Source organism: Microtus ochrogaster, chromosome 17 (assembly GCF_000317375.1).
Source record: "Microtus ochrogaster isolate Prairie Vole_2 chromosome 17, MicOch1.0, whole genome shotgun sequence".
Taxonomy (NCBI): domain Eukaryota; kingdom Metazoa; phylum Chordata; class Mammalia; order Rodentia; family Cricetidae; genus Microtus; species Microtus ochrogaster.
The window spans coordinates 21,448,766-21,464,312 of NC_022019.1; the positions used below are offsets into that span (position 1 = coordinate 21,448,766).

General features: G+C 40.4%; 1 protein-coding gene across 1 annotated transcript in view; it reads right to left on the bottom strand.

Moving 5' to 3' along the window:
• Nucleotides 1–15,547, bottom strand: part of Gtf2f2 (general transcription factor IIF subunit 2) — a 123,118-nt gene that overhangs the window by 89,669 nt on the left and 17,902 nt on the right. Inside the window, exons 3-4 of the mRNA XM_005355628.2 lie at nt 14,739–14,757; nt 13,426–13,570 (exon numbers count right to left, since the gene is read on the bottom strand). Of these exons, the coding sequence (XP_005355685.1) occupies nt 13,426–13,570; nt 14,739–14,757 (164 nt within the window). The remainder of the gene's footprint in view (nt 1–13,425; nt 13,571–14,738; nt 14,758–15,547) is intronic.

The following is a 15,547-nucleotide window of genomic DNA, read 5'->3' on the forward strand; positions in this document are numbered from 1 at the left end:
AGAGAGAGAGAGAGATATTTAGGAGCTGGGGGTAGGCCCCTCAAAAGAGCCAAATGAGCAAAGAGTAAAGAAGTCAAAAGAGTAAATAAAACAATACCACCCCTTCTGTTTTCAAACCCAACAGTGAAGAGAAGATGAAATGCATAGCCACTGAAGTCAAGAACAGGAAAGCACAGCCTTTTCCAACCCTGCTGTGCTGTGACTTTCTTAACCACACTACCTCTGACCAGCACTGGGCACATAAATGTGGGACCAGTGTGGTTGGGCCACAAAGAGCTGCTACTTTTTTAATTTTTATTTATCTACTTGAAAGCTCTCAACATTTTAGGCAGACTTTTCAATTAAATATAAGCCAAACTTCTCTTTCAAAGGAATTACTATACCAACACCATCAGAAGACAGCTCTAAATGGTAACAATATGAAGTAACCAAATAAACCATCTTTTCTTTTTGTAATACAAATACAGGAAATCTAGCCAAGTGGTATTTTTCTGTCTAGATTCTAATATAAGTATGCACGGGGAAAGTAGGGGTGATAGCACAGACCTGTAACCCAGCACATGGAAGAGAAAGGAAGGCCATCAGAAGATGAAGAACACTCTCTACCACACAGCCGGAAGACAGTCTGAACTGCACGAGGCCCCTTCTCCAAACAATAAAGATGCTGAGGCACAGAAAGCGAGGTATACTAGCTCATATCCGTAATAGCGGCACTAAGTGGGCTCAAGCAGGAAGACTGCCACAAGTCTGAGGCCAGCCTGAACTACGTAGAGAGTTCCAGAACAGCCTGCTATGGAGTGAGATGCTGCCTCGAAAGGCAGAAGAAAAGCAATAAAAGAGACCACAGCTATTCGAAGAACTGGGGAAGAGCCCTAGCCCTGCCTGTAACATAAACCTTGATGTTTGAAAAATAATACCAGTAATAACATTTTAATACCACCCCTAAGGGAGGCTTTAAAAATAAACAGGGGCTGGAGAGATGGCTCAACAGTTAAGAGCACTGGCTGCTCTTTGCAGAGGACCTGGGTCGAATCCTCAACACACACTTGGCAGCTCACAACCATGTGTACTCCAGTCCCAGGAGATGTGAGGCCTTCTCTGGCTTCCTCCAGCACTGTACACACACTGTACATACATGCACCAAAACAAAAACAAAACCCATACAGATAATGTAAAATTAAAACTAAAAAGTAAAAAGACAACTGTAAAAAAAGAAAAATTAAATGTTTCAAACACTACAGTTCCTGATGCAACTAGGATGAATAAAGAGGTGTTGGAAAAACGAGGAGAAAATTGGATTTTTTTGTTTAGTTTTTAATTAATTTGGAGGTTCTTTCAAGAGGTATGCTGCAAGGTGAGGGGTGACTATGGAGGAACTGGTGTGAGCAGAATTGGGGTACATGGTGTGAAATTCTCAAAGAATCAAGATAGAATAATGTTTTTAAAAAATTAAATGTTTTAAAATTAAATTCTGCCAATGACTTAGTTTCAAAACCTCAAAGAAATAACTTATATTTTGAAACTAGTTTTTCCATGATGACTTGGTTTGTAAAGATGCTGCGTTCTCCCTAAGAACTCGGATATTCAGGGTCTAAGCAGAGAAATCACTGCTTGAACTGGAAGCCACAGCAAAACGACAGGAGAGAAGACAGGCATCTCTGTATTCCCTGCCTGTCTCTCTGGGTGTGGCAAATTCTCAGGTTTCTCAGAACTCTTTTACCAAACTGGAAATGGCCAGGTTTGGTCAAAGGTAGGTATCAAAGACTTCAAGAAAAGGTAATATGAGGTGGGAGAGATGATTCAGCATTTAAGAGCACTTGCTGCTCTTCCAAAGGACCCCAGTTCAGTTCCCAGCACCTTGTTGGATGGCTCAACTATCCAGCTCTGGGGAATCCAATGTCTCTAGCTCCTGATGGGCACCAGAACCCACCTATACATAATAAAAATAAATTAAAAAAAAATAGGAGTATGACATACAATAAAATGTAGAAATGTGTTAATGCTATTTGACTTTAACAAAAACATATCAAGGACATACAGAAAATAGAGATCCACAATGAAGTTACTTATTTAATAGAAATCATATCCAGAAAACACTGGTTCAAGTATAAGCGAAATTCATCAACATTAGAATGGAACATTCAGGCATATTAACAAATTTACAGCAATGATGAAAATATAGGAAAAGTGGGGCTGGAGAGACGGCTCAGTGGTTAAGAGCACGCACGGCATATGCACAGTGCAAAGACATACAGGGAGGCAAAATATCCATACACATAAAAGTAAAAAAAGCAATCTTTTTATCTAACTAGGAAAATAAAAATGGGCCAGAAATAATAGATGGAGCCTTCTGAGGAACAATATTCTAAATGTTAACTGATTCACAATGAAAACATTGTCAGTATGATTATGACAATACAGATGATGAAGAGGAGGCTACATTACCAAATTACAAAAATGCATGGGTGTCCTGGCTAAATAGAATGCAAGCCATCTTCCACCCTACTCTGCTGAGCAGTCACAGTTTCACTGGGAACACTGGACTGTTAAGTTTCTCAGTGGTGTAACTTATATCACAAACGCCTATCCAAATTACACTAAGTTCTAAAAATACAATTAGAAAATTAGAAAAACTAATCTTGTGAGTATATACTTTACACTTCTAAAATAGCTCTAGTATCTAAACACTAAACTTCCATCATTGCTAGATATATAGAGAACTACTTAATGCAGTTCCTAAACCTGTATTGGTTTTCTCTGGTTAAACTGTAAAGACATGTATTATATATTATGCTTTTTCAAGCTGTGTTTTTATGAGTTTTCTGTGTGTGTATATATATGCGTTTTTGCTGTTGTTTTCTTTTTTTGTTTATTTTGGTCTATTTTTTTTCTTTTTGTTTATTTGTTTTCTAAAAAGTGAAAGAAAGAAGGCATGAAGTTGGGTGGTTAGGGAGGTGGGAAGATCTGGGAGGAGGTGAGGGAGGGAAACCATATCAGAATATATTGCATGACAAAACTATTTTCAATAAATAAAAAAAACAAGAGTAAGTTATTAAATTTTAGTGACTTTGTCGTTTCCAATAGTATTTCTTAGCATTATTTATACCCCAGTTTCTTTTAATCCCTCTCACCCTGCCCTTGGTAAACAGGTACCACATAAACCAGCTCTGGAATTTCCAACCACAAACTTGAATATGAACTGCACAGACATGCCTTTTACCCTTTTCCTCTCTTCCAACCACTGAATAAAGGAACATTTCTACTATTAGGCTCAGTGTTCCAGAGCAGACACAGTTCAGGCAGTTGGAAACCACAGCAGACAGTGAGGCCAACCACAATCCTCGGTGGCAGCTCAGGAAGTCCACACAACGTCAACACATCGTTTCCATCCCACTTTGCTCTCCTCACTGGGAAGGAGTCAGCAGATGAAGGAGGCAGTGGGCGCTTCCCTCCTCCTGTGGGAGCCTTGTCACTTAATCACCTGGGAGACAAGAAAGCCCAATACAGTTGCTAAGGTAGACAGGGCTTGGAGACGACTGAGAAGTGGCATGCAGGAAGAAGGGATGTGGGGAGCGGAGGAAGGTCTGAGTGGTGTATGTTGTTGACAGGGGCACGGCCATGTTAAGGACCATAAACCTTAGATCCACAGACCCCCACCAGGAGGAGGCTCAGGGAGATGGCAAAGCCTCCCTCTAGTCCATTGCAGATGATGATACTGTGTGTAGAAAATGTCCACCATAGCCCCCAAAGGCTACTTCTCTATGAAGACTGTGCTATACCACCAAGATTAACTAAACCTTCCTCCTCATTCAGCTGTATACCATAAACCCTGAATCCTTGATTCACCTGTATGTAATAACCCTGTCTCTGTTCAACTATAGATGAAGCATGCTGAGCTTCCTAGGTGCTGAGGCCTCTCCACCAGAGCCCTGGCTACCCAATCCCAGCTTTTTCATGTGACTTTGCGTTTGTCTTTTCTTCATTCTTTCACTGTCCCAGGCTGGTCAATCCCTGGGCAGTGCAAGGACACAGCAAAGAGACAAGTGAGAATGTCCACGGGGCTCAGAAGCAAGCATGAACATAGGTCATTGTAGCAGCATTTCCATTACCTACTTCAAAAGGATCCATCTTACTTGTCAGGGTCTTGCACCAAACCAGGAGCTCACCTGACAGACTAAGTTGATTAGCCACGGTGACTTGAGCAGGCAGGACCACCACAGACTCATGTGTGAATACTTGGTCCATAAGGAGTGGCAATATTAGAAGGTGTGGCTTTACCAGAGGAAGTGTGTCACTAAGGGGTGAGCTCTGAGGTTTCAAAAGCTCAAGCCAGTCTTCTCCTGCTGTCTGCCAATCAGGACACAGAACTCTCAGCTCCTCTCCAGCACCACGTCGGCCTCACACTGCCATGCTTCCCTCCATGATAATGGACTAACCTCTAAATTCTAAGTCAGGCCCAATTAAATGTTTTCCTTTATAAGAGTTGCTGTGGTCATGGTGTCTCTTCATAGTAATAGAAATTAAGCCAGGTGATGGTGGCTCATGCCTTTTAATCCTAGCACTTGGAAGACAGTGCATCTCTGTGAGTTCAAGGCCAGCCTGGTCTACAGAGCAAGTTCTAGAACAGTCAGGGCTACAGAGAGAAACCCTGTCTTGGGGTGGGGGTGGGGGGAGGAGAAAAGAAAAGAAAAAAGGAAACCCTCACTAAGACAGCCATCAAGCTTCAGGGATCCACCTGGGTCTGCCAACCCATTGCTGGGATTATAGACATGCCACCATGACTGACTTTTTACAAGAGCACTGGGGATCTGAACTCAGGTCCTAATGATTGGAAAGCAATTTACCAAAAGAGTCATCTCTTCATCACTGGGTAAACTTTAAAATGATATTTCAACAGAAGCAATTAAGAAGGCTAATCACAGAATGTTTAAAAACTTTAGTTTTTCATCAGCATGGTGGAGTCCTCTGGGATCCCTGCCCACAGGGGTTTTAGGGAGAATTAAATCGACAGTACATGGAAAGGCAAGTCAATTGTCAGGAGAAATACAACACTTCAAAGAAACAGACTATGAGTCAAGTCCAGTTTAAACATATGCACTGTCATTCATTCGTTCATTGAGACAAGGTTTCTTTGTGTAGCCCTGGCTGTCCTGGAACTCACTCTGTAGACCATGCTGGCCTCTAATTTACAGAGATCCACTTGCCTCTGCCTTCTGAGTGCTGGGATTAAGGTGTGTACCACCACCATCCGCAGCAACCTCACACACATGTTGTTGCTGTAAGACTGCTGCAGATGAGCTGCACCAGTGCAGGGAGGAGCAATACCTCTGTTCATCAAATCAAAGCACACTAAGTTAGCATTCCCCAGAACTGGGACCAACGGCCTCTAGGGGATCCTCAAGATCTTCTGGGTATTCACAAGGCCCAAACTACTTTTATTAAAATATGTAATTGCCTTTCTACTGCTCTTTTTGATTCTGCAATCAAGAGATTCTAAAGCAACAATGGATAAACCGGTGGTGCCACCACAGATCAAGCAGTGACAACAAACTGAATGTCAACTGCTTCACTACCTCATACTAAAAGCTTTTTGTAAAGTTGGTTTCATTTGAGAATGTCTCCCTCAAGTATACTTACTTGAACATTCTGTAAAGGCTAATGTAAGATGCACAGAGCTCTTCTGTTGCTACTGGGTGATATGTCTGCCTTAGCAAATGGACACACTGGGTGCGAGTAAGTCTGCCTACTTTTCTTCAGGGAAAAATCATTAACTTGAAAAAAAATCAATTGAAAGAGAGCTGGTTATTAACATTCAGTATATGGACAGTACTCTTCTTCAAAACAGAACGAGAAACACTCATCTTTTCAAGATGACACCTTAACCACACTTCACCAACAGCTTCTCTAGAATTTTAAGTCTGAAAGCTTGTGCCCAGTATCTTAAGCTCAGCAATATCCAATACTAAAATTCTCATCTGAGAAAATCAGCAATGCTGCTAATGAACACAAACATTCCCGTGAACTTAACCAAACAGGTAGCACTGCAAAAAACAGCTCAGTTCAAGTCCAGGAACGAAAGATTTACCCCAAGAGAAATGAAGAGCACCGCATTTGTTTGTTTGGATTTGTGGATGTGGTTTTTTTGAGGGAAGGAGAGGTGAGTCAGGGTCTCGATGTAGCTCTGGCTGTCCAAGAAGACCAGGTTGGCCTTGAACTCACAGAGATCCTACTTCTTCTGCTGGGCCTTTGATAAGGATTTTAATCTGTCACAAATTCGGGCCAGAGCTGGGCAGTGGTGGCACACACCAAAATCCCATGACTCTGGAGGAGGCAGAGGCAGGTGGATCCCTGAATTCGAGGTGGGACAGGTCTACAGAATGAGTTCCAGGACAGCCAGGGCTGTTATACAGAGAAACCCTGTCTCCAAATACAAAACAAAACTAAAACACACACGCAAACAAAACTGGGTCAACAATATGGCTGTTTCCCAGCTTCTGCTAACTTTTTAGAACCAGGCTAAGTAAAAACCTCTAGGAGAGTGAGTGATGCACATCCAGAACGTTAGTAAACAGCCGAGACCATACTCCGAACCAATGGAAAACAATCTAATGAGAATGTGTTCTGAGTGCTAATAGGCACACACAAAGAGCTGAAATTCAAATCTCTCAAAATCAAGTATCAGATATTCCATTCCCCACAACAGGGTAAAATGCAGCAGCTATGTTGCTCCACAAGCACTCAAAACCTCAACTTAAAATGAAAGCACACCTTACTTCAAGCTTCGCTCCCTCCCTTGTAAGGCAAAACCATCCACACTAGATTCAAAGTTCCTGTCAGTACAAATTTCAAATGAGCATTCTCGAGGAGAATTTTTATTCTAAATATTTTCTTCAAACTTGTATTCTAAGCCATATTGGGCTGCTGTACAGTATCAAAGTAAATGTTGCAGGACCAATTATCTTGGCTGCTCTTTATCTAGGGAATAGGTTTTTGAAAATGTGTAGAGACCTAACCAAGCCTCATTGCACACGTTGCTGAACTAGGTTGATTAGCAAAGAAAAAAAGTCTACCCAAAATTGTAATAAGCAAAAGCAGGAGAACTTTGTATTCAATTCTGAACCTCAAGTATCTACAGACAAAAAGCTGTTAACATCCAGAGCAGAAAGGCTGTCTATGCAAGTTGCTAATAAGCTGTTTCATTTTAAAGTTCTGAAAAGTACTCTGTAGTATGTGTGATTCTTAGCAGGTAACAAAGGTTTCACAGCATTCAATCTGCTCAATTCTTTTCTTCTGGGTATTGCGGGCATAACCCTGAGACCTATCCTCAGACCAAAATGTTTAATTAAGGAACAAAATAAATCACAGAAATCTTATTGCCAGGTGAATCTAAGTGAGGTAAGTATCTTAATTACTTTTCAATTGCTTTAACAAAACACCCAACCAAAAAGACTTATAATTTAATTTGGCTTACAATTTCAGAGGGTTAGAGTCCATGGTGGTGGAGCAAAGGCATAAAAGCTGAGAGCTCACATCTTGATCCACAAATAGATGGCAGAAAGACACACTAAAAATGCTGAGGATCTTTTGAAACCTCAAAGCCCACCCTCAGTGACACAACTCCTCCAACAAGGCCACACCGAATCCTTCCCAAACAATTCCATCAACTGGAGACCCAGTATGCAAATCTAAGAGCCTCTGGGAGTCATTCTCATTCACACCATGACATAAAGGTTCAATAAAAAAAGCTAGCTCCACAGAGGTTACAGCTACAAACCTGACAGTGTGCAAGAGTGAAAAGCAGACACTGCGCTGCAGAAAGCTGTCACAGAGAGAAGGGATGCAGCAACTGGGACTAGTTCAGGGAGGAGAGAGCAAAGTCTCCAGAGGCTGAGTGAGTTCAATAATTGTCACAAATGTTCCTATGTGATTTCTACAAGAAATGACCAGGTGACGATTGTGGCTAAGCACAAGAGAAACAATCTAATAACTATTATAGCCAAGAGAATAAAGAGCTTGACTTTATAGACAATATGGAATGGAAAAAGAGAATTTGTTTCCTGTCTGGAGAGATGGCTCAGCAGTTAAGATCACTGCCTGCTCTTCCAAAGGTCCCGAGTTCAATTCACAGCAACCATATGACATAAATTTCATTCATTCATTGATCTAATTTCTTCTGGATCTTAGATGATTTACATGATCGCATGATTTACTGCCACAGGGCTGGACATTAGGTACGAGACTAGACCTCTGCCACTGCTACCACACTGTATCATACCTGTCATGGCCTCTGCTCAAGCCACCAGTCAGAATGAGCCTTTACAAGGCTCACCTGATGCATCCTACAGCATCTCTCTCCACCAAGTACACCCCAAATCTTCATAACGGCTTCTGAACCCCTGCTCAGCAGATGAAGAACCCTCTCAGACTCTTCCCTTAGCCTCATCCACTCCTGGTCCTCCTTCCCACTGCTCTCACCCTAGGACATTTGGGGTAAATGTTCTTCCCTGACCTGGAAGCATCAGGCAGGCTAGCAGCAGCCTGGCAGAGCTGCCTCCAGCTTCTCTCATGACTGCTTCGATCTTGCAGCTTTCACGTCACTAAAACCAGCACCACATGGAAGATTCTCGCACATTAATTACCAAGTTCTGCTGCCTGCTTGATGTGCAGCTTGGCCCTCTCACAGTCTCTCTGTGCTGACCCTGAGGAGACACATCCCAGAAGATTCCACTCAGTGATGAGTGATGTGAGTCCCTTATTAATCACAGCTGATTCTTCAGCCCCAGTTAAGCAAAGGCTTCATTTCCAGATTCTTAATGCAAAATATCACACAAAAAGAGTCTGTCTGATAGAGTGCGGCTTCCCTCTGAAACTTCCCAAGCTAGGCCTCCCTCACACGCACTACTCTCAACATTCTTCCTTCAAAGCTCCCCAAACTGCGCTTTAAAGTCTAAGCACTCAACAGCTTTTCCAGCCCAAAGTTCCTAACGCCTCCACAATTCTCCCAAAAGAATGTGATCTTGTCTGTCACAGCCATGTCCCACTCTCTGGTTCTAGTTTGCTTTGTTTCTATGATAAACACCATAACCAGAAAGCAAGTTAGGGAGGAAAGGGCTTATCTGGCTTACACTTCACAATCCCAGTCTGTTGCAAGGAGGGGCTGCTTGTTCATCCTGGCCACCCGGCTAGCTTAGCCCCGAAATAACCACATAGAAACTGTATTAATTCAATCACTGCTTGGACCATTAGCTCTAACTTCTTATAGGCTAACTCTTACATCTTAATTTAACCCATTTCTATTAATCTGTGTATTGCCATGTGGCAGTGGCTTGCCAGGGAAAATTCCCAGTGTCTGTCTCTGGCGGATCCATGGCATCTCTCTGCCTCTGCTCTTCTTTCTCCCAGCATTCAGTTCTGTCTTCCCTGCCTACCTAAGTTATGCCCTATCAGGCCAAGGCAGTTTCTTTATTCATTAACCAATACAAGCAACACATAGAAAGAAGGACCTCCTACACCACCAGTCCATCACCGAGAAGTCAGGGAAGGATCCATGAAGGCACACTCCATACTGGCTTCCTAGTTCTGCTCAACTTGCTTCTTTCTGCAGTCAAGGAACACCTGCACAGAGGTGGCACCGCCCAGTGGACTGAGCCTGCATACATTAAACAGTAATCAAGAAAATGCCCCATAGGCATGTCCAGAGGCCAATCTGATGAAGACAATCCCACAACTGAAGTTCCCTCTTGCCTGGGAACTGTAGTTTATGTCAAGTTGACAAAAAACATCCAGTGTATACACCTCATCCCATTTCCCCAGACAACCTGCAGTCTGAGACATAGTTCACTTGTTCACTATTCATTGCTGTCTCCTCTACAGGAGGAGCAAGCACTACAAAGGGTGAGACTTTGCTCACTTAGGTTTTCGACGATTAAAAGAGGACATGCACAAAGTAGGCAGAAACATCAACCTGCTGAATTAATGAACTGCTACCAAGAGATACAGAGAGAGAGAGAGAGAGAGAGAGAGAGAGAGACAGAGACAGAGACAGAGACAGAGACAGAGAGAGAGAGAGAAGTAAATCAGAGCAAAGAAGTCCTGCCTGTCACTTTTAGTATCTCCTTCAGTTTTCACCTATCCAGATGCTCATACCCAAGACCTGGAAACTACTTTAACCTTTTAGGCTCCAATCCCCTCACATCACCAGAGGCTGTCAGCATGATCTCTGCTATCTCTAGAACATGATCCCCCTTTCTATTCCCACTGCACCCCAACTCAAACGTCTTACAACTGAGCTTTTCTGCTTTACTTTAACTGGGACACTCTTCTGGATTGTTCAGGTAGAGCAAAATGGTAAACAGGTAAAATGAAGGCAAAATGAAGACCTCAGTCAGCAACAACTCAACATTCAAAAAAATGAATGTTATCTTTGTTTCCTTTTTTCCTATTCATGCAACTGCTCATATATTCCAAGGTCTAGTCCAAATCTCAGCACTTCTGAAGACCTTCCCGATACCTTCTGGCAAAGTACACACTCTTCTCTCGGTACTGAATCATTCAAGAACTGTAGCAATTGTTCCCAACATTAGCTGCCCCAGTGGACAGGAATTTCGTCCTGTACTAGCACAGGACCTGGCATTAGAAAAATCTGTGCAACAGATAAACGAAGACTTTGTCCAGAATTGACAGTTATAAAGAAAACTTAGGCAAAGGATGGTTCAGTGGGTGAGGGCCATGGCCACCTCAGCTTCAATCTGGGACTCACATGGTAGAAACAGAGAGCCAACTCCCACAAGCTGTCCTCTGACCTAGACACACACACACACACACACACACACACACACACACACACAAGTACATGCATTTTTTGCATGCCTACACACATAAATACAAAACATAAATATAATTTAAAATTTATGGAAAACTAGTAAACTGAACACCCAAAATGCAGGGTTATAAAGGGAAAGTATATGAGGCATTTCCAGAGAGAGATAAAAGACATAGATAAAAGATAGAGATCCCCACAAAACACTGAATTGGGAAATGAATCTTCTAGAAGTTCCCATAGAAATTCAGAGGTAGGAGCTAACCCAAAAAAAGGTCAAACAATCAACCAGGAACAAATTATTTTGGTTGATAAAATACTAATGCTATGAAGGTAGTTTTGACTGATTAAAGAACATCATTATAAAGTACACTATTAGTCCCCTCTAATTCCATCTCCCACAGACATTCAAATATGTAAAACTCAAAGATGGCTCAAAGAAAGTCTCTCAAAAACCAACAAAATTACATTAACAGAAGAAGTAAAGTTATTAAAACTAAAACTCTATACATCTCAAACTTAAACAACACTAATTTCTTTTATAAAAGTCAACATTTTATAGAGTGGTATATTATCTAAAACAGAGTTTAAATATTTACTTTTAAGCATTTATCTGTCCATGTGTTTGCATACATGTAGGCTGTTCAGAAGGCAGAGGTCAACACGGGTTATCTTCCACAATTACTTTTCCACTGTGTGGAGACTGGAGGTTGATGTGAGGCATCTTCCTTAATCATCCTACAGTTTGTTTTTTGAGACAGGTCTCACCAAAGCTGGAGCTCACAGTCAGCTAACCTGGCAGGCCAACAAGCTCCAAGGGTCCACCTGTCTCTCCTTTCCAGTGGCGACAAGCACCATTCTATTTATTTTGAATAAATTCAAAATGCAAGTGTAGATAATTATCCAGATTTCACAACGGAAGAACTTGAAGGACAGAAACGTACAAAGAAAGTCAAGGGCAATGACTTGTAAAAGAAAATAACCAGGAGAGGAAGCAAAAAAAATTCTCATGTACAAAGTAAGTAGATGTGCTACAAAAAGTTCCTTCAATTCTACAAAGCGAGAACACACTGTACCAACTCTAGTCCAAACACTCTTTTTGTTCTATAAGTTCATATCCAAATGGGAATTAAGTTCTTCTCAGGTAATGGTCAAATTTTCATTCACCACGAGAAAAATACAAGAGCAGAAAGACTGCATGACATGAGACACACAGGCAGACCCAACAGTAGGAGGACAATCTGCGTCCTTTCTAAAACTGCCAAGAGAAGCCTGAAGCCACATTACTGGGAGCACGCTTGTTACCAGAAACGGGAACACAAAATGTTCACAGAGTACACTGAAGAATTTAAGAGATGAAAACTAAAGAACAATTTTTGAGAACAACACATGTTAGTTTTCTGAATCACAATCAGAGCTGAAGCATTCTTTGGAAAGACTAGTCACATAGTTTATTAAAAAAAAAAAAAAAGAAGATACTTTTTCTGCTAGGCAAGTTTGAGCCTCTCCGGAGCAAGTCTTGCTCAATAGAGAAGTCTCACAGGGTCAAGAGTCATCAAGCCTATCATTCCAAGGACTAACTGCACACTGCTTGTTTGTACATGCACTGCGCTCTGAACAAGGGAACACATAAATGACTATTGACTGGCTGAATCTTCCCCAACATAACAGCGTATATTCTACCTCCCTGAGCGCTACACAACAAATTAATGCAGTATCAAAATAGTAAAAAGTTAAATCAATCCTTTAGCCCTGGTTTCATATCCCTAAAGTTATACTCATCACTGTTTTAGATTCTCTATCAAGGGGAAAAGGAAAAGACTCGATCAGTTTAGACAACTACTGGAAACCCAGCAGACGAGTTGCAGCTACTAGAAAGCTAATGGATCAGTTCACACTGTTACGAAATCCAAGCTATGACAAAAATGCTTCATGAGGCTTCTTAAAGCAACAACATTCTTGACATACATATCTTACAGTCTGCTTTAAAATGCTTGAAATACAACAAAATTCATTTTCTTCTTTTACATAACCAGTAACTTTTTGAATTAGGATAAAATTCTACTGAACGGAGAGCGAGTGCTGCTTTAATAGCAAAGTTCTAAATTCAGTGAAAGAGAAAGATAAAAAACAAGCCAGCAAGTTTTCCCCCCACATTTAATTCACAAACTGAAACAAATGCTTAAATGTCACATTGCTATCACACACAATTTAAAAATATACTTCATTCATTCTGGAAGCTAATACCACTAAAAGTTAATCTTTATAAAATATAAAGGCTTCTCAAAGCACAAAGCACACAAATGCAAACTAACCCTTCTCCTAATTGTAAGCACTGTATAAAGCGTAATTTATATTTGCTTTATATAAATTCAACAAAGCAAGCCAGGGCTGCCTTAGCTCGGCAAGATTCAGAATCTTGAGAGCAGCTCAACATCACACTCTTGCTGGGTAATGGCCAAAATTTCATTCATCACAAGAAAAATACAAGAGCAGAATGAGACAGACAAGTAGACAAAACAATAGGTGGTGATGGACCTTCCACAAAACAACCCAGATGCAGGATGAGACAGAAAGCCCATTGTACACAATTCTGTTCCCCTTACCTGAGGAGCTCTCAGTAAACACTGTTAACATCTGTCCTCCAACACTTTGCAAGACAAATGGGTGCTCTCTAGGAGCACTGACTGAAGCTGGTTTTCCACCAATATCGTGAATATTTGCAAGATCCTCATTCAAAGTAAATGATACCTAGTGGACAAGTTAACCAAAGTTTATTAAAATAGACATGCACATTCAAAGTATCTATATAAACATTTTGATTGCAAATTACTTTTTAAAACTTTTTAAAGATGTGAGTCTCTTAAACATTTATTTCTTAAATGTCACCATGAAATCCTTAACTCTGAAGTCATAAACAAAAGACTATCCCCATGTGTCAGAAAGATGGAGTTTGTCTACCAATGTCTTCTCTGGTTTTTGGCTGATGCAGTCTTTTCAGAACAAGTCTGAAGTTACTCTTTTACTGACGCATTCCCTAAGACCTAGCATGTGCTTGGCAACAGAAGAAAAACAACGTTTGCTGAATGAGTATTTTAATACTGAAAAATCAACTGTATCTAAAAAGGGTAAAGAAGAAGCTAGTTACTCGAAAAAGCTTAAACTCTCTATGCACAGCATAAATGTCATTTATAGGCTTAACAACTAATTGCATAAATATATAGTACTATTTTATATATAGTATCTTATTTTTTAAAGACTTAAAATATGCTATTTTGAAGAATAATTCAGTCATATGTATAGAAAAGTATTCTTTCCAAATGATTTATACTATATGCCATCTCTCCTGAAAGAACAAATTTTATATTAAAAATATTTATAAAATCACTGATTTTTTTAACTAGACAGGATGAACATGAATTATTAGCTATAAAGCTACTATTATGATAGGTGTCATATACACAGTACAAACTAGACTCAACAGTTTCAAATCTAACATCCTGAAAAATCCACATCAAATGTCTTGGTCCCACAGAAGTAATGCTAAAGTATTAGTAAAACCATATTCTGTTTTACAATGCTAAGAGGGATAGTTAGGTCAAAGAAGAAAAATGCTCAGACTGAATTAGAAGAGTCTATTCATTCATCCAAGTAGCATTTATACCTTTATGTATTCCTGATCACCAGACATCCATTTTAAATAGAATTTTCCAGAATGCAAATGACTATTACTGGTGATTAAATATTTTCACTGTGGTTTGTTGTTGCTGCTGATTTCCCAGGTAGTTCAGGTTGGCCTGGAGCTTGCTAAGTAGCAGAGGATGTCCCTGAACTCCCGATCCACCCACCCCCTTCCTCCCAAGTGTACCACCATGCCCAGCTCACAATTTCAATAAAATTTTCATATAAATAATCTCACCTCAGTCCTTCCTTGATTCCTAAAAGAGAAAAAAATATTTAAAATTACTTAGATTGCATATTACTTTCAGATAAAAATCTAAAGTAAAAGTCTAAAGACATGCCCATTTTGTTGCATAAAACATTAAATTCATTCAACTGTTTATCTTTTGCTCTTATTTGTAATCCTGTAAGAAAAGATTGTCAGAGGAACCCCACATGTTTAGTTTATAATACTACTATAACCTCTCCTAACTATATTAACTAAATAATGATCTTCTAATTATTATTGGTAAGAACTTTAGCAGAGAATGAATAGGTATCTCACTATTTCCTTTGTCTGTCTGTAAAGATTTCATTTATCTAACCAAGTCTTGTTTTTTAAAGACTGAACTCAGGTAGATGAGTATCTTGCCTGCATGTAAGTATATATACTGCCATACACATACCTAGTGCCCAAAGAGATCAAAAAGGTTGTCAAAAATCCCTTGGAAATGGAGTTAAAGATGACTGTGAATCCCCATATGGGTGTTGGGAACCAAACTGCTGAGTCATCTTTCTAGCTAAGAAAATCTTAAAATCATCACGAATGAGTGATCAGCTATAGTGGGAAGAGTCAGGCTAGGGTATAGCTAGTGTAAGAGCACTGGGTTTAATCCTAGGACCTCCTACTCCAAAACAAAAGGGGGAAGAATGAAAAGATGGAGGGAGGGAGTAGGGAGGAAGAAGAGAGGAAATAAATAAAAAGGAGAGTTAAGGCTCAACTGTGGAAGACCTCAAATATCACAGCTCAAAATGTAGACTTTATTCATTAGGCGACAAATATCTGCA